The following is a 27,153-nucleotide window of genomic DNA, read 5'->3' as shown; positions in this document are numbered from 1 at the left end:
TTAAGGATTGAACCTAGCGTCTTTGCACTGAGCTACATTACTCCAGTCCTTTTACGTTTTTTTTTAATTTTGAGAAAGGGTCTCATTAAGTCACTAAGTTGCCCAGGCTGAGCTCTAACTGGTGATCCTCTTGCCTCAGCCTCCCAGAGTTCTCGGGATTACAGTCATGCACCATCAGGCCCCCTTTGGATTGTTCTTTTACAGTTGACTTTTGAGAGTTCTTTATGTAATCTAGGTATCTTTTGTTGGATATGTGGTTTGCAAAATTTCCTACTTCATAGTTATGAAAATTTCTCCTTTTAAAGAAACTAAAATTCTGCACCGTTTAAACCCACAAGGCCCAGTGATAAACCTGAAGTCAATAAATTCTGAAAATCAGTTTTATTTATTGCCACTGTGGTGACCCAATAAAGGGCAAGATGATTGCAGGTGAACACCATTATTGTTAAAAGCCTATAATGGACCAAGTGCTGGGTTAGGATCTAAAGATTCAGAGATGAGAAGGCATCCTCTGCCTTTAGAAAATTAGTTTAATGGAGGAGATAGTTAAACAAAATACAAACAGACATGCTAGATGCCAAGATGGAGCTCTTCCAGGATGCAACTATCCCAAGAGAAGGAACCAAAGATAGACAATTTGAAGAAATCTTCCTGGAAAACACTTACCAAGCCTAGTTTAAGAAAATATCTGCTGTAGTTGCTAGTAGGTCCATTTCTTATGTTACAACACATTTTCCAACCTCTCAGAATTTAGTCTGCCTACACTGCAATTGTTAGTTAGACATTAGTGGACCTGAAGAGAAAATGGGGAGAGGTCCAAAACAGTATGTCTTTCCATTTAAGAAACAAAGACTTCAAAATACATAATACATTCAGAATCATTTGTTAGGTCTCAAACCTAAATTGACCCCACAGAGTGCAGTGACCTTTTAAGGTTACACATTGCATGCATCACCTCTGATACCGGGCCACCTGACTCAATTAAAAAAAAAAAAAGCATATACAGCATTCCTGGATGCCACAGCTGGCAGCCCAATGATATCAAGAAAGGAAATGTTCTCTAAAGTCCCTCTTGCCTTGGGCTGGAATTGGGTTTAAATTTAGAATTTACGTTTTATAGATTTCTTTGGTAAGTTTCTTATCTGACTGAAGTCCCTGAGGAAACACTGACCATCAAAAGAGGACAGGAAGACATCTTGCAATTTCAAAGTAACTTCTAAATAAAATGTTGATAAGTACATAATCACTTTAGTTCCCTGAATCCCAGGAGTAATTCATATGTAGATAAAAAGGTATCTATCTAGACTTGGTGCAGATGCCTTTGTGGTGCAGTCCACCTTTTCTCTTGAAGGTACAACTCTCTCTAAATCTACTTTACAATAAATTATACCTATACTTCTACACAGCTGCCTATGTACTTTTTTTTTTTCCTCGCTTTGTAGTTTAGGCTGGCCTTGAACTCACTATGTAGCTACGGCTGGCCTCAAACTCAAGACTATGCTCCTACCTCAGCTTCCTGAGTGCTGGGATTACAGGTGTGTGCTAGCACACCTGGCTTTGGCTACGTATCTTGAACAGAAGTGAGGGGTTACTTCCTTGCACCAAGACCGAGCTGCATGGGGACATAAATTAATAAGAAGGGCATAAATGTAGATGAGGATCATTTTTAGATTATTCTTTTCTTGCTATTTTGCAATACTTAGCACCTATCAGTTTTACGATGGTTCCCAAATGCTTCTGAATTCTTGAGGTATCTTTGCTTTTTTCTTTCTTTCTTTTTTTCTTTTTGGTACTAGGAATCAAACTGAAGACCTCACACTCGGCAGGCAGGCACTATGCTGCTGAACTTAAATCCCAGGCCCCATCTTGGCATTTTTTCTGTAAGGTAGGAATACTAGAATCACATAGTATTGAAGATTAAATAAAATGAAAAAGGTAAACCTTTGAAACAGTAACTGATACATACTAGCACACTCAATAAGTGCTGGCTATTATTATCCTTTGCTAAATCTATTCATGCTAGTCCCAAATCTACCTTCTGCATATTATAAGACCAGGGCTAAAGTTACATAAGATCAAGTGGGGAAAAACTAACAATTATCTCTGAATTACCCAATTTTATTTAACAAAAAAGGCTGCAGAGATTGAGTACCCTCCTATTTCCAAGGATGCAGAATAATCGTATCTTCACATAGGAAAGTTCCCAGTGTTAGAAAAGGTGCTACTCATCATTCACAGGATGAGAGGAACAAAGAAAATGGTGAGTACAGACAGATGTCTCAGACAGAGTCAGGACATCTAAGCCAGTAAAGCATTCAGGAATAATAACTTTGAGTTTTTTTTTTTTAATTTTATTTAAAAGAAAACGAGAAACACACAAAACAAAACAAAGCAGTGTAAGGGTACACGTAATACAGAACTACAAAAAAAAAAAAAAAACAGTAAGAAATCACCTGTTAATAGATTACATATTATCGTCTTAGAAATAGTTGCTCAAATCACAGTATCAAAGAATACAAAGTGGACATTCAAACAGAGAGACTGCAAACAGCTGTGTTCAATGATCCAAAAACATTAATATGGTCAGCTATTTAACACCCCTAAACACACTTGCTGTTATATCCGTTAGAGCTCTTTTTTTTCCCCTCTCTTTTTTACAACAAAATTTACACATTTTGGATTTTATTACTCCTTAGTTCTTATTACTTTTTTTGGGGGGGGGGAGAATAAAGTCAAATATGGCAAAACAAAGCTGTCAGTCAAAACCAAGGATAGACTTAGCACATGATGTAAAACAGAGTACAAGGTTATCAACAATGGTTATCAACGATGTCTCTTGTTTCCTTAAAAAGAATTGTCTATCTCATTAGATATTATAAAGTTGGACAAAACAGTAGAGAACAAGACCAATAAAACTTAGGCATTGTAAACATTACAGGACTTCATAACTTTGAGTTTTTAAGCATAGTTTATGCATCTCTTCTATGTAATACAGTAGTACAGGCCATAAGACTGATAACTACATGTAACAGTGGATTTCAAAATGTTAGTGTCACTTAATTTTTGTTACTGTTTTCATTTTGGTTTTTTGTGACAGAGTCTTGCAATGTAGTCCAATTTGAGTTTGAACTCCCTGTGTGGCCCTGGCTGGCCTTGAACTTTTGGTCTTCCTGCCTTGACCTCTCAACAGCTAGAGCTACAGCTACACATGACAAATTTTAAGTGTAACATTGCACCAGCATGATGGCACACCCCTATAATCCCAGCGTTAGGAAAGCTGAAGTAGAAGAAACGCTAACATCAACAAGTGTTAATCATTTATTTCTGGTTGTCCTCATTAAAGCTGTTTTTCTTATTCATTTATGTGAAAATTAATGTTTTGTTAGTTAACTGAGAAACGGTGTTTTTTTACCCTAACTGAAACGATTCTGGTGATGACAGATGGAAAAACATTAAGCACTGTATAAATCAGAGGACTAAAATCAGTATTTGTCGAAATGGTTCAATTCAACAATAAAGAAATTTATTTTTTCCCTTTTTACTATTTCCACTCATCCTTCCTAGGCATTTCTGTCTTAAAATCTGACAAAAACAAGAATTCACACCCAAATCACTACAAATGTGTTGTACCACTAGCTACATGTGTCTAACAAGTACTTAAATAAACCTACTCTCAAATGAGATGTACCACAACTGTAAAATATACACTGAATTTCAACCGAAAGTATTCATATTTTTATATTAATTATATGTCTTAATGAGATACCACTTTGGCTATATTGGGTTAAATGAAATACATTAATTTTTTAAAAATACATTAAACGTCATTTTTACTCATTTATTTTATGGCTCTATAACATTTATATAAGTGGCTTGCATTTGCACCTCGAATTATATTTTTATTGGACAGCATTGCTCGATAAAAGCGGGGAAAACCTGTTGTAAACATTTATTCTCTTAAAATTTCTAGAGGGAAAGAGACAGCGGACGTGACAAGGGAAGAGTTGAAACTTGTTCGCGGTAGATATGACCTACAGATGTAAATACCCAGAGTGAACTGAAAGGGCTCGGGGTAGTTTCTGCTGCCCTCCCCCGCAGCCAGCGAGCAGGTGGCAGGGCTCCCGCCAGCGCCCAGGCCCCGGCGCCCCGGACCGCGGCTCGGCTGCAGAGGGACATCGAGCCCACCTGCGGCCACCAGCCGCGCTCGCGCCCCTCCCCCGCCCGGGCTCTTATTCTCCGGGCGTCAACCGTCAGCGTCGCACGTCTCTCGGGAGAACCACCGAGGAGCTCAGGCCCGCCTCGGGTAAGCGTGCCGCTCGCTTTCCCCGAGCCTGAGCCCGGGAGCCGAAATGCCAGGGCCCAGCTGTGGAAGGACCGGCGCGCCACCGAGCCGCCTCTCGACGAGCGGCCTGGGGCCGCAGCTGCGGGCCACTCGCGGCGGGCGGAGCCGCGGCGGGAGGGCGCGGGGCCTCCGGGCCGCGGGGGGCCGCTGTGACCCGCCCTAGCCCCGCCGCGCCGAGGGCGGGGGCGCCGCGGTTTGGGGAAGAGTCGGAGAGCTGAGGTAGCCGCGGGGTCTGGGGCTGAGGAGCGGCGGGTTCACGGGCCCGGGTGCCGTCCGCCCTGCCGGAAGCGCGAAAGGAGCAGAAGGGCCCGCCGCGCTAGTCCTCCATGAGGCCTGAGTGAGGCGCTGCGGCCAAAGCCGGCCCGCCGCGCCTCCCCCGCGTGCTGTCCGGAGCGCACAGCGGCGGCCCGGAGGAGGAGGAGGAAAAGGAGGAGGAGCATGTCGGACGGTTTCGATCGGGCTCCAGGTGCTGGTCGGGGCCGGAGCCGGGGCCTGGGCCGCGGAGGGGGCGGGCCTGAGGGCGGCGGGTTCCCGAACGGAGCGGGGCCTGCGGGGCGCTCGCGGCACCAGCCGCCGCTGCAGCCCAAAGCCCCGGGCTTCCTGCAGCCGCCGCCGCTGCGCCAGCCCAGGACGGCCCCGCCGCCAGGGGCCCAGAGCGAGGTCCCCGCCGGCTCCCAGCGGCCTCCCCGGTCCGGGGCGCTCCCAGGTACGGAGCAGCTCTAGGCGACCCGTTCCTCTCGGGCCAGCGCTTCCCCGCGGCCCTGCGCGTGCCGAGGCCTGGCGTGGCGTGCCCTCTGTCCGCGGTCCCCCGAAAGCTCCACGAAAGGCCCGCTCGCTCCGGGGGAGGAACGAGCGGGGACCGGGCTAGAGGTGGCTGCCAGCTGGAATCCTTTGTGCGCCCCGGCTGGGGGAGGGGCCAGCGCGCGGGCTCGGAGTTGTGGCGTCCGGGGAGGAAGTAAAATGGGCTCCCTCGTCCCCGCCAGGTGAAGTGGGGCTTGAGGCGAGCCACCGCCGCTGTATCACCAACTCGGTGAAACCTAGAGGGAGGGATGGCCTCAGGCCTTCAGCTGGGGGCAGGTATCTTCAGAAAAACTAAGCAAGTCTTTTGTTCCTTTTGCAGGGTCTCTGCACATATCTTGGCCACAATCTTAAATTTTGTGTTTAACTTTTAAAATATGGTTCTTCTCGGATGTTTTTTCAGTATATATTAAGTTGTTATACAAAGGAATGAATTTATCTAACACCCCTTTTTTTCTTAGAACAAACGAGGCCCCTGAGAGCTCCACCTAGCTCACAGGATAAAACCCCACAGCAGAACTCAGAGTCAGCAATGGCTAAGCCCCAGGTGGTTGTGGCTCCTGTGTTAATGTCTAAGCTGTCTGCCAACGCCCCCGAATTTTACCCATCAGGTTATTCTGCTTATACAGTGAGTACACCGTTTTCCTCAAACCCGGGCTAATAGTACTGGAATACAGTAGGATTGCTTCATTAGTCAATATGCTCCTGCTTTTTGCACTGCACATAAAAACCATTAATTCATTGCTGTCGTGGAAACAACTGATTGTGAAATATTTTGTAATTAAAGTACTAGTATAGAACTTGAAAGTAATAATTTCTTGTTTCTTTGGTTCACCGAAGTATTTTCAGCTTCTAGAGTATCCATTAGCTAATAATTCTTACGAGGACATCTTCAATTTGTAAAAACAATGTTTCCGAATTTTATGGACAACCTGTAGAATGGCCAAGAAAAACTGATTTTATTTTAGAGAGGCAGCTAAATATTCATTCGTGGCTCTCAGGGTAAATGTGATGTAGTTTTTGCCATGTAGAGAAGTATTCATCTAGGCTCATTTCTAGTGATTGTTATAGTTCATTATGTTAAAATGAGAGTGTTTATGGTGCCGGTTACCTGATGCAGCATTTTTGGAAGGGGTTTTGATGAGGAATTTGAGTCTAAAAAAATTTCAAACTCTTAGTTTCAAAATATCTTAAAATTGTCCGTAGTTTTATTAGTAGCAGAAAGCACAAAATAGGCTATGTAGAAAGGAATTTGTTATGCTAGGTAAATCCAGGTGAATAATTGTGTAGGATTAATTGTACAGCAGTGGAAGAAGAATTCATGTGAATGGGTTGAAAAATTGGTATGTAAATATAAAGCTCAGTTTCCTGTTATCTTAATTTTATTAAAATATAATATGCCCATCAGATTATTCTGTTCCTACAGTGAATGCACCGTTTTCCTTAAATCCCTGGCTAATAGTACTGGAAAACAGTAGTGTGATTACTTCATTAATCAGTATGCTGGTACACTACACATAAAAACCATTAATTCATAATATGAATTCATGAAATATAATGTGGTATACATAAAGATGAGCTCAGTTTTACAAAATGAACACTTGAGTCACTAGTTTCCCAATCAAGAGATTCCTTTTTAATGATTATTTGCCCAAAGGTAACCACTGCTTTAATTTAAGATAGTTTTGCCTGGTTTTTTTTTTTTTTTTTGTACTGGGGATTGAACCCATGACTGCGCTCTTGCAAGGCTGGTGCTTATGCTGCTGAGCTAAATCCCCAGCTCATGCCTGTTTTCAAAGTGTATATACATATATGTTGTAACATAACTTGGTTTGTTCTTATAGCATTTCATTGCATGACCATATCGAAGTTCCGTTTGTTGACAAAAAAATAAGCAGCTTCCATTTTAGGCTATTAGGAATAGGATTCCTGTTCCTGTCCATGGCCTGGTGGATATACACCGTTATTTCTGCTTGGTATATATCAAGGAGTCGAACTCGGGATAGAATAGCCAGCTTAACTTGACATTGCCAAATACTTTTCCAAAGAGATCATTTTACAGTATACTGTATGATTTCTAGTTGTGCTGGGCAGTGCTTGGTATTTTCCATGTAGCTCTTCTGGTATGTCATATCTGTTCTGTTCTAGGTATGTCATATCTAGTTGTGGATTTAGCTTGTATTATGACTAATGATGGCACACAGAGGTGTTCTTTTTATATTTGATAGGAAAAATATAAAAAGCTGTACTTTATAGACACTACCCATCTTACATATGAAAAAGCATTGGAATTATAATGGACGGACAGAGTGTAGACATAGCCAGAGGAGCAGTTGATTGGGATGAAAAGCAGTTGATTTGGGGTAAAAACAAGCTTCGATTCTTGCCAGAAAAGCATATTTGGCTTACAGAGGAAAAGAAAGATTGGAGAGTTCTGTGACCATTTGAGTAACCTCTTAATGAGGATGTTCGCTTTCTGACAGCCACAGTTCCCCACTTGTTTTCCTTCCAGTTGACTTCTGTTTTATGATGTGATAGATACAGAGTCTTTCACAGTACTGTATGTAGTTGAGTGACTCCTGGACAGTAGACCAGTAAGTCTTTTATTTATTTATTTTTGAGTAAGTCTTGTTAGCTCGTTTATTTTGAGCTACTGTCTTTTAGATATTCTTTGTTATCCTCTAGTGGACAAGCTTCTGTGCACTGTTCAACAGAACAAATTATAAACTACAAGACTAGCTCATAGGTATATCTTCTTTGGTGCTCATTGTGTGGTTTCTAAAGTATTTTAAAGTTTATTTTCTGTTCAAATGAGATACTGCAAATCTGAATTTTCTGCTTTGTTGATCAGAGGATCTAGCCATAGTGAATTGGTATTTTGATAGAGCAGAAATTGGCTAGAGCAGAATAAAGGCACACCATTTGCTCCCTGGCTTTCTTTATTCATTTGTAACCCACTTGGATTGCAGAGGTATTCTGGCTTGCTACAATGATCTGTGCATTCTCTTGCCTTACTAGTTTACCCTCACATTTATTAAACTTTAGTCAGAGCTAAAAGTTTTCTTAATCTGTTTCGTTATAGCACAGCAGAACCTCTTGGGATAAGATGTTGTGAGGAAGGCTTTTCCTTACAATAACTATAATCTAGAATTAGCTACGCTCAACAAGTAGTTGAGTACTTAACCATGTGTCAGATTTGAACATAAAACAGCAAACAAAATAGACAAAAATTCCTGACCTCATGCAGTCTCTAGTCTAGTGGTCTCCTTGTGTTTCTAGGAAATTTCTAAGTGTGCTTTTTGTTCTTTATATGAAAATCATTTGCCTGGTATCCTGAGCTAAGTTTTTCTTAAGAATACATTCTTGTAGCCAAACACAGTGGTACACATCTGGATTCTCATTTATTTGTGAGGCTGAGGCAGGAGGACTACAAATTCCAGACTCTCCTGGACACTTAGACCATTGTCTCAAAAAATTACAGAGCTGAAATGTAGTTCATTGGTGGAGTGCTCCTGAATTTTTTCCTAGTTAAAAAAAATTTTTTTTCAAGCAGCCTTTTTACTTTCTTAACTCTTTCAAAGCTGCAGGGTCTTTTGTTTTTAGTCCTTTTTTTAATCTTGCAGCTAGGATTTATTTCTTTTCATATTCTCTTAGCAATGAAGTACTGTATCTGTTTATGCCTTGTCTTTATTTCCCAGGTAAACCAGTATGCATTAAATATTTAATCACAATTTACTTCCCCATCCCATGAACCATTCACAAAGCATTTATTAAGAGGTGAAAGTCCTCCCTCTACCAAAAAAAAAAAAAAAAAAAGGAACTCAGCTTTTTTTCCCTAAGGGCATCCTTCTTCAAATTATTATAGTTTTTTCTCTGCTTTTCACTAGTAATGTGCTCTAAAATGTAAATCTATTCATTTTTAGCACTGCTTTACCTCTCACTGACTGTGCAAACCTCTGCCGTCTGATTTCCCTAGATGTAGTAATACTGGGTTTTTTTTTTTTTTTTTTTTTTTTGCAAGTTAATGATACTCTCCTGATTTTTATTTATTTGGTACCAGGGATCAAATTTAGGACCTTGTGCTTGCCAGGCGCTTATGTCACTGAGCTAAATCCCCAGTGCTTTCCTGATTTTTAAATCTATTGTCAACTTTCATTTTAGTTCTTGAACATAATATGATCCATGAGCACAGTATTGATTTATTCAGTTTAGAACTCCCATGTGCTAGAGGTCAGTTATCTTTTTTTGAGACAGTCTGTCTTGTTATGCTGTGATAAAATACCAAAAACCCAAAGTTAAAAGAGGAAAGGTTTATTTAGCTCACAATTTGTAGAGGTTTCAGTCCATAATCGCCTGGCTGCAAGACAGTTTGGCACATGGCAGTAGGACAACTAAGCATTCATGACAGAAGACAGCAAAAACAATGGGAGAGAGGAGAGAACAAGCCTTTTCCTGTCTCTTACATTGTATGCAGGCTAGCCACCGTAGGCCAGTTTGTAGCACTCACAGTCTTAATCCCAGCATTAGAACATGGATCAATCATGAACTCTAGATTCAGCAGTTTCTGAAATCCCACCGTCACATACACCCTGGGCTTTAGGGAAACATCCAGGCACAAGCTGTAACAAGGTCTTACTTTGTAGTTTACACTGCCTTGAACTCATGGCTGTCTTGCCTCCTCTTCCTCCTGAGTGCTGGGATTATAGATGTGTGCCACCTACATCCCACCCTTTTGTGGTACTAGAGATTGAACCCAGGGCCTTCACACTGAGCTCCATTCCCAACCCTTCTTATATTTAAAACATTTTTTGAGTTCTTAAATTGCTGATATGCCCAGATTGGACTCAAATCTGTGATCTTCCTGCTCAGCCTCCCAAAATGTTGGTTTTATAGGCATGAACCACCATACCTGGTTAAAGTTACGTTTTTGTCTAGTCTGTCAAAAGCTCCTCTTATGGGATTGGAAAATGGCGGCGAGCTAGGGAATCGAGCGAAGAATCTCTCCAGAGAATTCAAACTCAAAGATAAAAAAAGACAGCATGGAGAGGACCAGACAAATTGATAGCGATTCTTATTAACCAAGACAGTACAACTGGAGGATTTAAAGTCGTGCTGAGACCGGAGGCTACAAATCCCGCGCCCTTAAATCAACAAACAGACTCGTGGACCCAGCACGAAAAGCTGAGTTGCTTTTGGAGACCGCGGGAAACTGAGACCCAGATCGAGACTCCAAGTAGCAGCCAGTTCTGCACCGCTGCACCAGCGCGGATGTACAAAGCTCTGGCGATTCAAATCTATACGGTGCACAGAAATCTGACCGGTCAGCGCTGAGCCGCGAGTGGGGGAAAAGTGGACAGCTTGGTGTGCGGCGGTCCCGGAACGCGGACTTGCACCGGACCCTGGTGAGTACAGAAAACCCCGCCGCTGCTGGGTTTGACCAGAGAACAGCTGGCCCGCCACCACGGGGAAATCAATAACACAGAATCTGGTGCAGACATATTAGCCTGGCGGCAGAAATCGCAGCTTAGTGACATCACCAGGTCGCCCTGTAGGGAGGGCTGGTGGAAGACATCTTAAGTCCTGGCAGAGCCTGATTACTTGTTGGCTTCAGCTCCACACAGAGAACTTAGTGGGAGCCATCTTTGTTTTGGGCAGATCTGCTTTTCTGGTGCACCTATCACAGAGAGGTTTGGAAGAGAACGGCTGGGACCTGGGCAGAATCCTGTGCCATTACCCAGCTGCTTCTGATTCAAAGAGAACTGGCAGGAGCTACTGGGGCTAAACCAAGCCTCTGCTTGGGGCCCAATAAGTAGATACAAAATAGTCACAACTCAGTGACAACCAGAAAGTACAGCCTAATTTATGAACTAACTGACACAGAGGCTAGAGTCTAGACTGTACCGCCCCTACATCCCAGCCTTCCCCAGATAACAGCAAATTGGGGAGGACAGCAAAAAGTCAAGCCAGCACGCTTCTGAAAGGCCCTAAGCAATTCGGAGAGGGCCAGAGAACTCCAGGACAGTCTGAAAGAAACCAGAAACATGACAAGAGATAAAAATAAAAAAAAAACCTCCAGCTGTTCAACAGGAGAAATTAAACCCAAGAGAACTAAACACTGAAGAGAACAAGCACAGTAACCATCCTCTACTCGACACAGCATCAGCCGAAATTAAAAAGTACTTACATGATCTCATAGAGGAATTTAAAGATGTACTCCTGATCCAAGTGAGGCAAGATATAAAGAGATTAATTAAAGAAATGACAAGCCCCGCCCAAGAGAACACAGATGGAAGAAAAAGAAAGAGAAGCATCTGAAGAAGAATTTAAGCATAACTTAGAATACATGAAACAGATCCAAAGAGAATATCAGGAAACTCAGAACTCCATTGAATATTGGCAAAATGCCTTGACAGAAACTAAAGACAACCTTCTGAAACTTGAAGAGAGATTTAGGGCTTATGAACGTGAAAGAAAAAGCCTCTTAAAAATAACAAGGAACCAGAAAGAAGCAATTCTAAAACTGGAAGATGATAAAAAGATACATAACCTAAGGATAAAGAATGTGAGTGAGGAAGCAGGAACATCCAAAAATGAAATACAAAAAATATTCACAGAGATATTAAAGCAAAATTTCCCACGTATAGCAAAAAGAAATGATATCCAGATAAAAGAAGCATACAGAACGCCAGCTACCTACAACCAAAACAGATCTACGCCTAGGCATATAATAATCGAGATCCCAGAAATCCACCAAAAAAACAGAATATTAAAAGCAGCCAGAGAAAGGATGCAGGTTACCTATAACGGGAAATCTATCAAAATAACAGCAGACTTATCATCACAAACTCTTAAGTCAAGAAGGGAGTGGGGAGAAATATTCCAAGTCCTGAAGGAAAAAAATATGCAACCTAAGTTCATATATCCGTCAAAACTCTCTCTAAAAATTAATGAAGAAATAAGATACTTTCAAGACAAGGAGGAACTGTGGGAGTTCGTGGCCACCAATCCAACCCTACAGAGAGCGCTGAAGGACATTACAGAGGAAGAGATATCAGGATTACAGCTACAGTGGCAGAGAAGCCTCAGTGAACGGGGCAGACCATGGAATGAGGGAATAAGGTGGACAAATTATAGCAGAAAAGTGGAGTAGCAGGCATGAGGCAGAGACGGTAAGCTAGTCTTTAGTAGAGACAGCTCTGAAACTATATTTAAAAAAAAAAAGCAGAGGTCATTGCTAATGGTGTATAACGATTTAAAAGACACAGTAGTCCTAGTGACATATTTAGATTGAATTAAATTTGTTCTGGTCTGTCCACTCACATCAGATTTGAGGACACAGACCTCTAGAACCAAAAATAGCAGGTTATACCACGGCAACTATCCTTACTTTCCTATTGACTTAGGCTGAAATTCTGTATTACTTACATTGTCTTACTATGACTGATCTTAATTGTATCTGAATCATAAGACTATTGGTTGGCCTTGACTGATCCTATTAGAAATCGGTATGCGTGTTAGAATCAACCCTAAAAGTACAGGAAACTACTCTGAGCATGACAAGATGTAAAGGATATCCATACTGGTATGAATCAGTAACAGCTCTCAAATACTACAATGCAGTCAAAGATAAGTTTTTATAAAAATAGGTGATAGTATGTTTAACTATAATAAGCCAGTGTTGTCGACAAATCTATTGAAAATAACAAGAGAAAACATAGTAGCTATGGAAGATCATTTATATTATAGTTTTATAAGTCCTATCCATTGCATGATTATCTAGGAAATTGTTTCGTTGTCTTGTTATGACTTGGTTTTCCCTATAATACAGAGAGGATAGGAACAAATACTCTGAGAAAGAAACCTGAAAAACCCGAGGCTTATTTTGTAGCATTATAATATAAATTCTAGCAATCTATTGCTTGCTGATTAAAATGACTCTGGACTGGTTTCTTCAGCTCAACTTCAGCATATGCAGAGATGGGGACGGCTATCACAAAGAGAATGAGAGATGCGATGGTAGTTGGTATTGTCTTCCCTAATTTGGAACTTGAGGACCTAAAAAGACTCCATCATCCTGTAATGATTTGATTAGTTCTATAATATGCAATAAGTATAGAAAGTGGGTGAAGTTAGGGACAACTATTTGTAAGAAGCTAGAGACAGTTAGATAAGGTAGATCTCCAGTGGACTTGCTTTGAAATCTGTATTTCTTTAAATTGTTTTTTTATTTTTTTTTAAAATGTTCTGTTCTGTTTTGATATGGTTAACCTTATCCTCTTAGAGATGTAAAACAAATAGGTGGGACTGATAATCATATTACAGAGCTTTTGTTCGGCCATAGAGCAGGATGGTTTGTAGGGTCATTTTTTTTTGAATGTCATTCTATATACTTTAATTCTATAACCTGAACAGCCATTTTGAAGATGACAATTTGTAACTTATCAACTGGCAATTTCTTACCTTTTGTTTGTCTGTAATTTAGAATTATTTCTACCCTTTTTTTTTAATTTCCATGTATTTTTTTTCGTTTCCTTTTCTTTAAATAAAAAAAAAAATAGAAAAAAAAAAAAAAGCTCCTCTTATAATTTTATGAGACTAAGTATTTAAAGTACTGATTTTTATTCTAGGTTTTTTCTTTTAGTGTGTAAAGTCTTTGCTCCAACATCCAGAAACCATCATAATTAGATTTCAGATTAAATTTATTTGGTAGCATTTAATATTATGAGCATAACCTTCTTTATTTTTTCCTTTGACTTCTGTGCCAATACTTGGTTTATCCTCCCAATTTGCAGCTCATATTATTTTTTCTCCCTTCACATGTTAGTCCCTGAGGTAATTTCCATTTTATTACCGTCCTTGCGAATTCTGTCCAAAGGACCTGATTGTCAAATGCTAATAAATTCAACATCTAATTCGTCCTTTGCACTGCAGCCTTCTGTTTCCATTTGTTTGACTTTATGAGGATCACATATTTAAACTCGTGTATAAAACAGTAAAACTGGGCATGGTGGTGTACATCTGTAATTCCCAGTACTTGGGAAGTTGATGCAAGATGATTACCATGAGTTCAAGGCCAGCCTAAGCTACATAGGTGAGACTCTGTCTCAAAAAATTTTTTTAAAGTATAAAATAGAATTCATCTTCTGTAGGTGTCTTTTCTTTCTAACTATCTGAGGCCGAAAATTTGATGATATATTGATGTATCTCTCCTTCACACTCTTGCCCTGGTTCAGTCCAGCTAATTTAAATAGTCATGACTATTCTACCATTTCATTCTTTTTTTTTTTTGTTTGTTTGTTTTTATTCCCACTGTCTTGGATTGTCAGTGGTGGAGAATCTTTTACGATACAAATAGCCCATTGCAGCATATGTGCCATAGGTTCACTTCTCATCACTTAACAGTGTGTACATAATTCCTCTGAAAGGTATATCTTCCTAATCTTGCTGTAGAGTTGTAAGAAAGGTCAATAAGGTTTGAAAGTATTCTTCAGCTTGAAAGCTATTTGACTCCACATTGAAGACTGAAAATTTGTACTTGAAAAAGTCTGGTGTTGGAGAACTAACGCAGGCGTTGATTCAAACATGTTGGGATGCCTGTCTGTTCAGAGTACTCTGCTTCTATTTTGCTTAAAATGAAGAGCTCCGGATCCAACCTTCTGTTCTGCTATATTCAGAGCAGCCCTACTTTTCTTTTACTTATCAGAATTCAGACTTTCTTAAAAGAATGCTGTTGGGCTGTTTAGCTCAGCAACAAAGCGCCTGCCTGGTAAGTGCAAGGTCCTGAGTTCAGTGTCTGGTACCAAAAACAAACAAATAGAAAAGAATGTTGTCGACTTTATAAAAAACCGTAACCATGTGTTTTAAACTTCATTTTTGCCACAGTGACATTTAATAAAAATTGAAAGTTCACTTTAGCTGGGACCTATAGGCTTGCTTCTGTTTTTCATAATCATTAATAACGGTAGAATACTGTAAGTTTGCAAAACTTAACAATTGCATATCAGAAACTTAAGTTTTTATTTATAAAACACTCATGATTAGAGTTATATGTTACGTGTGCATTTTTATGCTTAACTGGTCTTACTTTAGTGAGCATTAATATAATAAGAACATTATTTCAGAGGTAAGTGTTGTAGTCCATTATTTTTCCAGAATTATCTTTTAAAAATTAAGTTATGCTAAAATATGATTGTATACTTACTTTTTTCATTTAATGTATTATCTTGGAGATATTTTTCTTTTCCTTTGTCTTTTCATTTGTACTGAGGATTGAACCCAGGACCTTCATACTAAACCACACATCCCCAACCCTTCTAAAATTTTTTTATTTTGAGACAATGCTTCACTTAAGTTTCTGAGTTGCCCAGGCTGGGCTTGAATTTGTGGTACTCTTACCTCAGCCTTCCAGAGTGTTGGGATTATGGGCATGTGCCACTATGTGTGGCTTAGGAATATTTCTTAATGGAAATACAAAAATAATCTGTTTTTCTTAAATGACTGTATGATAGTCCATTATATGAACATACAGTGTTTAATCAATTCCTTGTAATGGATTGTTTGGTGGATTTTTTGGCAGTGAATACCTGTATGTATAATGCCCAAAGTTGAGTTTTAAGGCTCAGTTGATTGTGTAAAGAATACAGCAGTGATGATAAACCTATGGTACATTGTTGGGGTTCTGTAAGCAAAGGGAAAATAAAGGGTTGCACACACTACAGGTCAGCAAAATGGCTGCTGCCCGGCCAGCATAAGCAAACAGTTTTTGTTGAGATAAAGAATAAAGACACTCAAATTGCACATACTTAGGTTATATAACTTGTTTGCTTCTTGTCCTTATAGGACCTCATGTTTTTACCTTGGGGTGGGGGCAGTATTTCAAGGCCTGTACTTTTTCTCAAAACACTGTCGACCGGATATGTCTGGGACAAAATGGAATCGGTGTGGTTGCTCTACAGTACATGTGTCACAGTTGGCTGTTTGTATCATTGAAAGTTCTAAAAGGTTTGTCCCACTGGTAGAGAATAAAGATACAGTCTTTGATCTGTGCTCAGTTCTTTCAACGGCTTGTGTGACCACACACAAGTTAGATTGCTGTGTAGTGGTTTTTTGTTCAAGCCTTCCATTGCCATTTTACAAATGCCTTTAGAACCAGTCTTCTTATTGTGGCCCCCAAAACCCTACTTGACTTGTCTGCCTCACTGACCTAATTAGCCACCATTCTATCAATGTCTGTATTTTAGCTACTCTCTTGCTTTCGTTAATATACCTAAGGTCTGTGCATAGGAAATCTTTCCTCAAACATTTCTGAGGCTGACCTTTTTTTTCTGTCTCAAATTTAGATACTCTTTTGATTGTATTTGGCCATAATTTTTTGTGGTGTGTGTGTGTGTGTGTGTGTGTGTGTGTGTGTGTGGTTTTTTGAGACAGGGTCTCACTATGCAGTTCAAGCTTGCCTTGTGCTCACTTTGTAGGCTGATCTTGAACTCGCAGTGATCCTCCTGCCTCAGCCTCCCGAGTGCTGAGATTATAGGGAAGAGCGACCATGCCTGGCTATCACCATTATTTATTTTTTTGGTACTGGGGATTGAACTCACTACTTGGTGCTTGCAAGACAGATACTTATACCGCTGAGCTAAATCCCCAGACCTGTAATTTTTATAGTGTATTTAAATGAGCGTGTCTTCTAAAATAGAATATATACAAAGAAAACTTTGTTGCATTACTCATGGCAGACAACATGTCTTGACAGTTTAACTCCAAAGACAGTCTTATGGCACTTAGGAAGCACTCAGTATTCATACTGAATGGTCATTGATCTTTCTATTAAGACTTTCTAACTCCAGCATGGAGCTTTTCTATGATATTTTTTTGACCATGTATCTATGTTTCTTGTTTTGTTTTTTATGTACTTTCTTAGTAACATTAAGCTCTTTCATAAAATGGTTTCATCCTAAATTTTTTTTTTTTTTTTTTTTTTTTTGGTGACAGGGTCTCACTATGTAAAGGCACTACAGGCTGCCTTTGAAGTCAGTCTGTAGCCCAAACCTGCCTTGAACTACTTGTATTCCTCCTGCCTCAATCTCCTGAGTGCTGGGATTACAAGTATGTGCCAGTGTGCCTGGCCATACTATATAATTTTCTAATAGGAATCTATTTGCAGAAGAGTAAATTTCATTAAGCAACATTGTTATTTCAACACAACTATTAGGTAAACTTTGAATACTTTGGATGATATTCCAGGCATTGATAATGAAAAGGTAGCTGTTCTGGCCTGATAACTTTGGCAAAATTTGCCCCTTAGCCTCTCATAATTAATTATACTTTTGTTTTTTTAAATAATTTTAGTGGGTTTTTTTTTTGGTACCAGGGATTGAACTCACAACCTTGTGCTTGCCAGGTAGGCGCTTTTGCCGCTGAGCTAAATCCCCGGCATTAATTATAAAATTGACAACTCCTAAACTGAAATATTTCAGATTAACTGGAAACTACTTAATCTTGAGATTGGTTAGAAACCTAGATGTAGCAGCAGCCAAAAAGTCTCCTGCCATTTACCTAATGATGAAATTTTAAATAAGCATTTCCCTGTCTTTGGGGATTAACTAATAGATACCAAAACTTACTAAGATTTTTTTTCTTTGCAATACAGAAATTTTCAAACACCTGTAAGAATGCGAGGAGTGGAATCATTTATCTCTATAGTCTCAGTAATAAGCTACATTTGGCTATTCTTGTTTCTGTATCCCTGGTCATCATTTCCTCCCATTTTGAAGCAAATTAAATTGTTTCATCCATAAATTAAATTCTTTTTTTTCAGTACTAGGCATTAAACTAATGACCTCGAGCTTGCCAGATAGGTGTGCCACTGAGCTGTATCCCTGGCCAGAGATTAGATTCTTAACTTTTTATATTGCTATTGTAGTGAAATTGGTTTAAACTATATTTCTTAGTCATTGTCTAAATTTGTAGGATTGAGAAGATAATTCCCTATGTAGTTAAGTAGAACCCTTCTATTGTAACCCAAGAAAGGATAGCTTAGTACAGTGGTATCTCAGTTTATGTGGTTAATTTATTTTGTGATTTTGGTGCAGATGACTATTTGTGTGTGTGTGTGAGGAAAATGACTGGTCATGTTTGTCACACAAGTAACAACAGAGTATTGAATGAAAAATTTTACCTAACATTTGTTTACAAATAGAACAGCTCATGAACTGAGATATCATTATAGACTTAAAATTTGTTAAAAATTATCATCTGTAGGATTACTAAAGTCATCCAATTTAAAGCCACTGAGTGGTGCTTTTAACCAGTTGCGTGGATTGAAGTTGTTTCTTTTGTGTCCTTTTTTTTTTTTTTGTCTGTAGGAATCCTATGAAGATGGTTGTGAGGATTATCCCACTCTATCAGACTATGTTCAAGAGTTTTTGAATCATCTTACAGAGCAACCTGGCAGTTTTGAAACTGAAATTGAACAATTTGCAGAGACCCTGAATGGCTGGGTTACAACTGATGATGCTTTGCAAGAACTTGTGGAGCTCATCTACCAACAGGTAGGTTGGCTAATAGCATTGGATAGTGTCTTTGAATTCCAGAAATGATGGTTATTCCTTAAGAAAGGGCAGGTTCAGGGTCATCTATCTCCACACTTGGTAATTCTTCATGGTTTGTGGAAACCAGAGCCAACCTGGACTGCCATTTTGCCTGTGTGGCCATGGTTTTGTACAAGAAGTATTCACTGCTGTAGCCAAGATACTGCAAACATGGCAGTACTACAGGAGATTTGAACTGAATTTAGAAGAAGATTCCATAAACACATCTTTTTTTCCCTCTCCCTGTTTCATTGGATGTGAAACTAATACAAGAAAAAAAAAATGCAGTTAATTTTCTATGTATCAAATTATTATAGGAGCAATTATTATTCTGTGTGTAGTGTTTTTGGAGAAGGGGAGAAAAAAGTCATGAGAGAACATTTGTGCCTCATTGATGAGTAGGATTTGTTTTGTTTTTAAAGACTGCAAATGGATTGTCCTGAGTGTTAACATTTTTACTTGTCTGAACTTTCTCTTTAAAGATTTACATCTTAAATTTCTTAACTCCTTGAAAGTCAAGTTTTTTGTCATCTAGTGTTCAGTTTTCATGTGAATCTTGTGATCGCGGACGTGTTAATGCTATTTTAGGAGTGAAAGTATGCAGCAGACACAATACCAGCCTTTTAAGAAAAAAATTTTGTCATTGTAAGTCTGGCCAGAAATAGGACATGAACAGAATTATAAATTTGGTGTTAATTCATTTTTGAAAGAGCAACTCAAATTAAGAATATATGAAGAGGGGGCTGGGGATTTATTTAGCTCAGCGGCATAAGCACCTGCCTTGCAAGCAGGCGGTCGTGAGTTCAATCCCTGGTACCGATAAAAAAGAAAAAGACAAAAAAAAAGAATATATGAAGAGTGATCATAATAGCAAACTGATCATATCTTACGTTTCATTTGGCTGCTTTCCCAATTTACAGATTATTACTGGATCCCAAAGTTGCTTAGCCAACTGTTCGGTTTCAGGAAGTTTTAAGATAAAACTGCTTTGTCCTGATCCTTATTTTCTGCTTCTACATGAACTGAAAAGGAGTATGAGATAAGAAAATAGCTTCTTGATATTTTGATTTCTGTTTAGCTTCAACTGTTCAGTGGGATGCATAATCATAATTCAGAGGGCTGGGTGGATGGTCTGTAACCTGATCAATTGCAGGAGTCTCTCAAAGCCAATGCTACAGATATGCACTTAGCATATTTTAAGGTTTTAACACCTTTTTTTCATGGATATATTGGATCTGATATGCAGATTTAACCACAGCTTTTAAATCTTAACTAATTTACCATCTAACAGTAGAGGACCTATTATAAAAGATGACAAACTAAACATACACATTCGCATTTGATTGCACCTCAGATACCACTAAAGTGACAGTTTGGGATTTGTTTAAGGTAGGGACTCATAAGGACAAAGAAGATGGAAGAAGATAAAAGCCTAAGTTTTTTTTTTGTTGTTGTTTTTTTTTTTGTCTTTTTCATTTTTATTGGTACCGGGGATCGAACTCACGACCGCCTGCTTGCAAGGCAGGTGCTTATGCCGCTGAGCTAAATCCCCAGCCCCAAAAGCCTAGTTTTGAAGATTAGAAAGTAGATGAACATTTGATAACTGACTAGGTGAATCAAAAATTGAGTGCAGACCAGTGAGAAACACAGAACTATCACATTGATTTACAGTGCAGACTATCTAAAAAGGCTCTAGAAAAAAAAAGTTGAAATTGGGCCAAAAAGATTGCCCGAGAATGTTTAAAAAATTTTTTCTAGATCTTTTTGCACCCAGTAGCCAGTGTCACTGTAATTCTTAAAAGAGCAAAGGAGAGGTACTCTACCAAAAGGAGTAAACAGATAATTCTATAGGAGAGGCTAAGTAAATTGTCTAAATGATGGTGAAAGGTGATCTCAAGACAGTATTTATGTGGACAGCAGGTCTAGAGTAGGTAGCCAGGCTAGAACTGGAATAGATCAAAAGGCTCAAGGGGCTGGGGATTTAGCTCAGCAGCATAAGCACCTGCCTTGCAAGCAGGCGGTCGTGAGTTCGGTCCCCGGTACCGATAAAAACGAAAAAGACAAAAAAAAAAAAAAGGCTCAGCTGGATTTGACGATGACCTAGGATAAATTTTACACCCTAGCTAATGAATGTAGGAACAAATCAATGAAAAGTATAAAAAAGACAAAAAACCTGAGTAAGTCTAGGAAAAATAAAATCGTTTTAAAAAGGGAAGAACTGATCTATTACATGGCTCAAATGCCAATGAAAACACAACTAAAATCATGATAAAACCATATTGGTAGGTGGAAGAAAGGGAAGATAGTGAAATGGGGTGATTTGAGTAGGGCAAAAGTCCCATTTTTCCACAGTAGGAAACTAGTTAAATGCATTTAAATTGAAACATCATGTAGTGTGGAGAGAGAGGTGCTAAGACTTTTTCAGCTGAAAGAATTGGTAGTTATTGAATATAGGAGAAAATTAAGGTGCAGGTAAGAAAGTAGGAAACTTAAAGAATTAAGTCTTTGATAAACGTGCTAACTTCAAATAGAAACTAAAGTAAAACAGACATAATGGGGGTTTATAAGTTTACATTTCGTTTGTTAAGCATATGGTATTGGGAGAAACAGTCTTGCCTTTTTTGGTAATATGTACAGAGTCACATGTAATCAAGGAAATAATTACAAATAAAAGGTAAGATAATTATAAAGTACGTACATGACAGACAATGCTAAGTACTTAACATGTCGTTGGCTCATTTAATCCTCAGTGGTTGAAAGGTATTACTTGTAATCCCATTTTATACATATCTAAACAGAAATTTACCAAGGAAATCTGTCATGGAGGCTTTGATCTATTCCAGTTCTAGCCTGGCTACCTACTCTAGACCTGCTGTCCACACAAATACTGTCTTGAGATCACCTTTCACCATCATTTAGATAATTTACTTAGCCTCACCTATAGATTACCTGTTCACTCCTTTTGGTAGAGTACCTCCTTTGCTCTTTTAAGAATTACAATGACACTTCACACTGGCTACTGACCTAAGGTTACCACACCTGGTGAATTTACCCCATAGATAATCAAAGAGGCATGAGACCATTTGTTAGACCTAGATTCTACAATTGATTACCTTTAGGATATTGGCAAGCCGTAGCCATCTACTGTGCAGTATTACCTACTATTAATTGAAAAACTAGGTTTTCTACTGTTTTTTTTTAAAAACTTATAATTAAACTTCCTGAGTGCTGATTTGGCTACAACACACAATCTTTGATATGTAGTGTTTTCTTAGCCTTTTTAAAAAATAGCTTATCTGTTTTGATTTTCTCTTTACCCCAAGCATTTTTAGCTTGTTCTTTAAGTAGTAGTCCCTTGTGCCAGGTACAGTTAATCACTTCAGAAATCAAACTGAAGCTCAGGGAGGTGTAGCAATGTCCAAGCTCACAAAGCAGAATTCTTGGGTGTCTTATTGAAGGCTGCTTGACCTGTAAGTCAATCTGTGTTGTCCTGTACTACTAGTACTACTAGTCAGTAGTTTGGCAGCTGTCGTCTTCACTTATAATTACTGCTGCCATGCAGTTGGATACATGTCTATATTTTCAGGAGTAAAAAACAGCTAGTATCAAGACATCCAGTTGTTTTCTGGTAACCTCTGGTCAGTTGGGCAGTGGGGACAAGGGAAAACTTAACTGAAACATTTTTCTATGTACCTGTTGTTCTTGGTATAAAATTGGGAGAGAGTGTGAATTTAATTTCCTTATGCCTAAAAAAAGACCCATTTTCTTATACAATATGGTTACTTTTGGGAACTGAAGTGTTTTTGCCTCTTTAATATGTTGCTAAATGTTTGCATTAATAACTATATATATCATACAAAACTTTTCTTTTTAAAAGGCCACATCTATCCCAAATTTCTCTTACATGGGAGCTCGCCTGTGTAATTACCTGTCCCATCATCTGACAATTAGTCCACAGAGTGGCAACTTCCGCCAATTGCTACTTCAAAGGTCAGTGTGAATATGAAATTGAAGGAAAACTACTTTTAAACATTCTAAAATTTATTCAAGTTACAAAATCAAAGCATAAAAATGAACAGACAATAGAACAATAACAGTACAAACTATTCTGTTTGAACTATCAAAAACTTAGTAGTATGGTTATCTGTCTTGCACACTTAAACATATATTCAGTTACATGTGTATACCTGCAGATGTAATACGTTAACTAGTGATTTCTTAATGTTATTTTTTTCTTAATGTTATCTTTTTGTGAAATTCTGTGTGATTTCTACCCTTTTTTCTATTTGCTTTTTTCTTAAATTAAAAAATAAAACCAAAAAAACATACTAGCATTTGACCATTCCTCTCTTTAAAGATTGTGTATTGTGCTGGGGATTTAGCTCAGCGGCATAAGCGCCTTCCTTGCAAGTGTGTGGTCCTGAGTTTGATTCCTGGTACCGATAAAAACGAAAAAGACAAAAAAAAAAAAAAAAAAAAAAATTAGCAGGGCGTGGTGGCTCACACCTGTAATCCCAGCACTCGGGAGGCTGAGATGGGAGGATTGTTGCGAGTTCGAGACCAGCCTGGGCTGGTGAGCTCAAGGCCAGCCTGAACTGCATATCGAGACCCTGTCTCAAAAAAGACCAAAAAAAAAAAAAAATAGGGTGAATCATTTTTATTTGCATAATAAGTGGTTATAGTCATTCAAATCAGTTTTTTTCCCCCCTGGTATGGTCTCTGCTTTCGATTTTGTATTTAGAAAGCAGTTTTATAAGATCTCAAAAGTGCTCACTTGGAATACTTTTGAAATTTTGGTTTGAGGAAAGATGTAATTTCTTTAAAATATAAGTAAATTTTTTCCTGATTTGAACTACCACCTTCACTTTCCATTCTTAAATTTGGATTTTAAATCTGGACGTAGTTTTATAGTCTACTTACTACTTGATCTGTTCCTTCTATTAACATACAAAAACAAAAATCTCTAATATTTAAATATCTGGTCATTATTTTATTTATTTATTCGCACCGGATCTTCTTGTACAGGCCAGCCTTAAGCTCATTGTGTAGCCGGGCTGCCCTTGAACTCAAGAGCCTTTTTGCGTCAGTTTTCCTAAGTACTAGGATTATAGGTTTGCACCATACCCAGCTCTCCCATTCTTTTGTTTTTGTTTAGTTTTGTGTTTTTCCTGTGACAGGTTGTTGCTGTGAAGTTCAGGCTGGCCTTGAACCACTATGTAGCCTAGGCTGGCCTCACTCACTCATAGTGATCCTCTTGTCTCAGCTTCTCCAGTGTCCAGAGCTGGAATTATAGACATGTGCTTACACATCACTTTCTCCTTTTTTTTTTTTTTTTTTTTTGTAGTACCAGGGATTGAACTCACGACCTCACACTTGCCAGGCGGGCACTTATGCCACTGAGCTAAACACCCAGCCCTCTCCCATTCTTTTTGTGGTTATCTTCTTTCCATTATTTTTCTCCAGTGAATTCTAGAGTCAGTGTTTGAGTTACACAAACACTGTCAGTATCTGTTAAATATTTGAGGGAAGGTGTTAAATTCATAAGCTAATTCAGGGAAAGTAATTTTTATCATTTGAGTGGAGTTTCTTATAGTTTATGCGTCACTTTATTTTTCTGCTTTTTTTTGTCAAACAATACTGGGGTTTAAATGTAGGACCTTGCTTGTTGTGTGTTAGTCAAGTACTATATAAAGAGCTACCCTTTTTTTTTTTTGATTTACCTTTTTTATCCCTAGTCCTTTTTATTTTGAAATGGAGTGTTGATATGTTTCCCGGGCTATCCTCCAACTTGCAATCTTCCTGCCTCAACCTTGAAAAGTAGCTGGAATTACAGGCATGTATCACTGGGCCTAGCTTTCTGTTCTTTAAAGATACTTCTAATGAGGCTGGCAGTTTACAGGTCCAAGGGTTCAGTCTGTAGCACTGAAAAAAAAAAAAATTGAAGTTGGTACTTAAAATGCTGCTTAAAAGATGATTTGTGCTGTTCTGACAACTGGATCATTCACGAAAAAGATAGGTTTCTGTCTTACTCTTTACACCCAATTAAATTCCAGATACATCATCAAAGATTCAAGGTGAAACAATAAATATTGTACTAAGAGTGAAAACTGAAAAACAAAAATCTTGAGTTGGTAAAGCCCTTTCCAGTAAGAGATGATATCTGTGGGTCCTGAAAGAAGACATTTAACATATCAATTATAAATAGTTGGTAGAAGACATAAATTTTTACAAAATGAAAACAAGAAAATGTAGCTGGGGATTTAGCTCAGCGGGATAAGTGCCTGCCTGGCAAGCACGAGGTCATGAGTTCAATCCCTGGTACCAAAACGAAATTTATATCATATGGCAATGAGTTCATTCATATAATACTAAAAAAGAGACCTCTTAGGAATAAGTAAGAAAAAAAAAAAGTAAGAAAAAAAAACCAGTATTTTTTTTTTTTTAAAGAGAAAAGAATTTTCAAAATACTATATAATTAGGGGTAACTGGTGTATGCATTGCACATTGTTATCTTCAAATCAGTTATTCAGAGTATAAGACATCTGCATTTAGTCAAAACCAGTCTCTTAATAGAAATATTTTGATGCCTCTGGGATAAGTCCAGTTCAGAAAAATACAGATGATACTTTTTAAAAAAATTATCTATAATTAAAAAATGTGAATTACAGCTTCTGGACAAAAGTAGGTATTCCTAGGAGGCAGAATGCCAAAAAAGCTCCTTTCTTTCCTAGGGCTTCTCACCCTCATCTGTGCCTTGCTGTTGCATAGAGATTGAAAATAGGATTTAGACCTTGGAAACTGATGTACAGAAATTGATCAGTGGAGGCTGAGTTGTTGTTTGGTTTTTTTTTTTGAGAACCATTCTTCTGGTTTGCTTTGACTTTTTACCCTCTAATATATAGAAATGCTAATGATACAAGTGAACAATGCATGATCCTAACTCGTGGAGATATGTATACTTTGAAAAGACAGAATGAAGTTATATTATCTTTACAGCAGTTATCTCTTGGTTGTAGTGGTGCTGGGGCAACTTTGCTGTTTGTTTCTGTTTTTACTTTCTTGAAAAGAAAAAATACATTGCTTTTATAACTGAAAATGTGTGGCTTTAAAAGACTTAGAGGTCTTTCACCTGGATAATTAACCATGTACAAAGAGAAGGATTTACTTTTCAAAAACATTATGTCCTAATGTACAATGTAATGGTCTTAATATTTTAAAATAAAGAAGTGGTTCCATTGAAACACTAACTTGCAAAGCTGTAACAGAAAGGAAAGAAAATGGCCAATAAGATGCTCGGATAGCAGAGTTGGCAATAATTCACTGGTCTTTTCCATTATAAGCCAGGGTATTCTATGTATAAATACCCCAACTTTTTTCTAGTGGGAAGTTAATATGTATGAGAAGATAACAAATATTTTACATTTGATTCAAACAGAAGATGATATTTACATAACACAGCTCATGAATCAGCTGGATAAGCACTGTAAGCTGTGCTGGGGATTTGTGGTAGTTTCAGACTGATCCAGAGTGAATACTTGGGTAGTAGGTGATTTTCTTTGGTTTGTTAATTTATTTTTTTGGTACCAGGAATCGAATTCACAACCTCACACTTCCCAAGCAGGTGCTGTGCCACTGAGCTATATCCTCAACCCCTGGTTTTGTTAATTTTAAAAAAAAGAAAAGCAGACATAAACTGGCTTATATGGAAGCCATTTAGTCTTCTTAATCTCTTCCCTTTTGATCTTTAGAAGAATAACTATCAAAATCAGTTTTGCAAGAGAAATTTCTTAGTTTTCTTAACACTTTATCAATAAAGAAAAAAGTACTTAACTCTAAAATGAAAAATTTAAAAATCCATTTTAGTACTAGCCATAGCTGATTCTTATAATTCACTTATGAAGACAAAGACAAACTTCTTGTAATTAAATATAGGAAATGTGACTAAAAGCTCCAAAATGCTTTTTATGTTGTTACTGTGTGACACTAATGGGCCAAGTTAAAAGAAAATAAAGCAAGGTAAAATCAGTTATTTTGGTGCTTTAAGTTGCATTTGGAAATAATTACTTTATACAGTTAATTGCTTTGTACAATTAGGGAGTTTTTTCCTCACTAAAATGAAAAGTATAAGAATAATGAACTTAAAATTTTATTTTATATTCAAATTAGTTGGCTACTATATGCATACATTTTAAAGACCTATTCAAAGGTTCTGACATTGAAAAGAAAACTTCAGAGACAATTTGGGTAAAAAAGTGCTTAACCAAAACCCTGTAAGACAAAAGTGAGCCTCCATCCCAATTTTGGTGCTAGTATATATTCTATATACCTCTAGTATATATTCTATGTGGCTTAAACTTGAGCAAGCTTAATCTGATCATTTTAATTTTTTACTATTATTAGTTTCTTAAAACGGGGAGTCTTAGTATG

General features: G+C 38.2%; 1 protein-coding gene across 3 annotated transcripts in view; it reads left to right on the top strand.

Annotated features, from left to right (window-relative positions):
- The first annotated feature begins 4,168 nt into the window (after positions 1-4,168).
- Positions 4,169-27,153, top strand: part of Paip1 (poly(A) binding protein interacting protein 1) — a 34,229-nt gene continuing 11,244 nt past the window's right edge. Inside the window, exons 1-4 of one of the 3 annotated variants that reach the window (XM_063258125.1) lie at positions 4,169-4,303; positions 5,602-5,768; positions 18,502-18,687; positions 22,604-22,716. In XM_063258125.1, coding sequence (XP_063114195.1) covers positions 5,673-5,768; positions 18,502-18,687; positions 22,604-22,716 — 395 coding nt within the window. In that variant the 5' untranslated portion in view covers positions 4,169-4,303; positions 5,602-5,672. Of the gene's footprint in view, positions 4,304-4,523; positions 5,049-5,601; positions 5,769-18,501; positions 18,688-22,603; positions 22,717-27,153 lie in introns of those variants that run through there. The other 2 variants (XM_003470258.5, XM_063258124.1) reach the window with 2 other exon arrangements.

This window comes from Cavia porcellus, unplaced genomic scaffold (assembly GCF_034190915.1).
Source record: "Cavia porcellus strain 051 isolate PalLab524CR breed Dunkin Hartley unplaced genomic scaffold, mCavPor4.1 scaffold_11, whole genome shotgun sequence".
Taxonomy (NCBI): domain Eukaryota; kingdom Metazoa; phylum Chordata; class Mammalia; order Rodentia; family Caviidae; genus Cavia; species Cavia porcellus.
The sequence above is the reverse complement of the archived record's forward strand: the minus strand, read 5'-3'. Positions and strand labels throughout refer to the sequence as shown.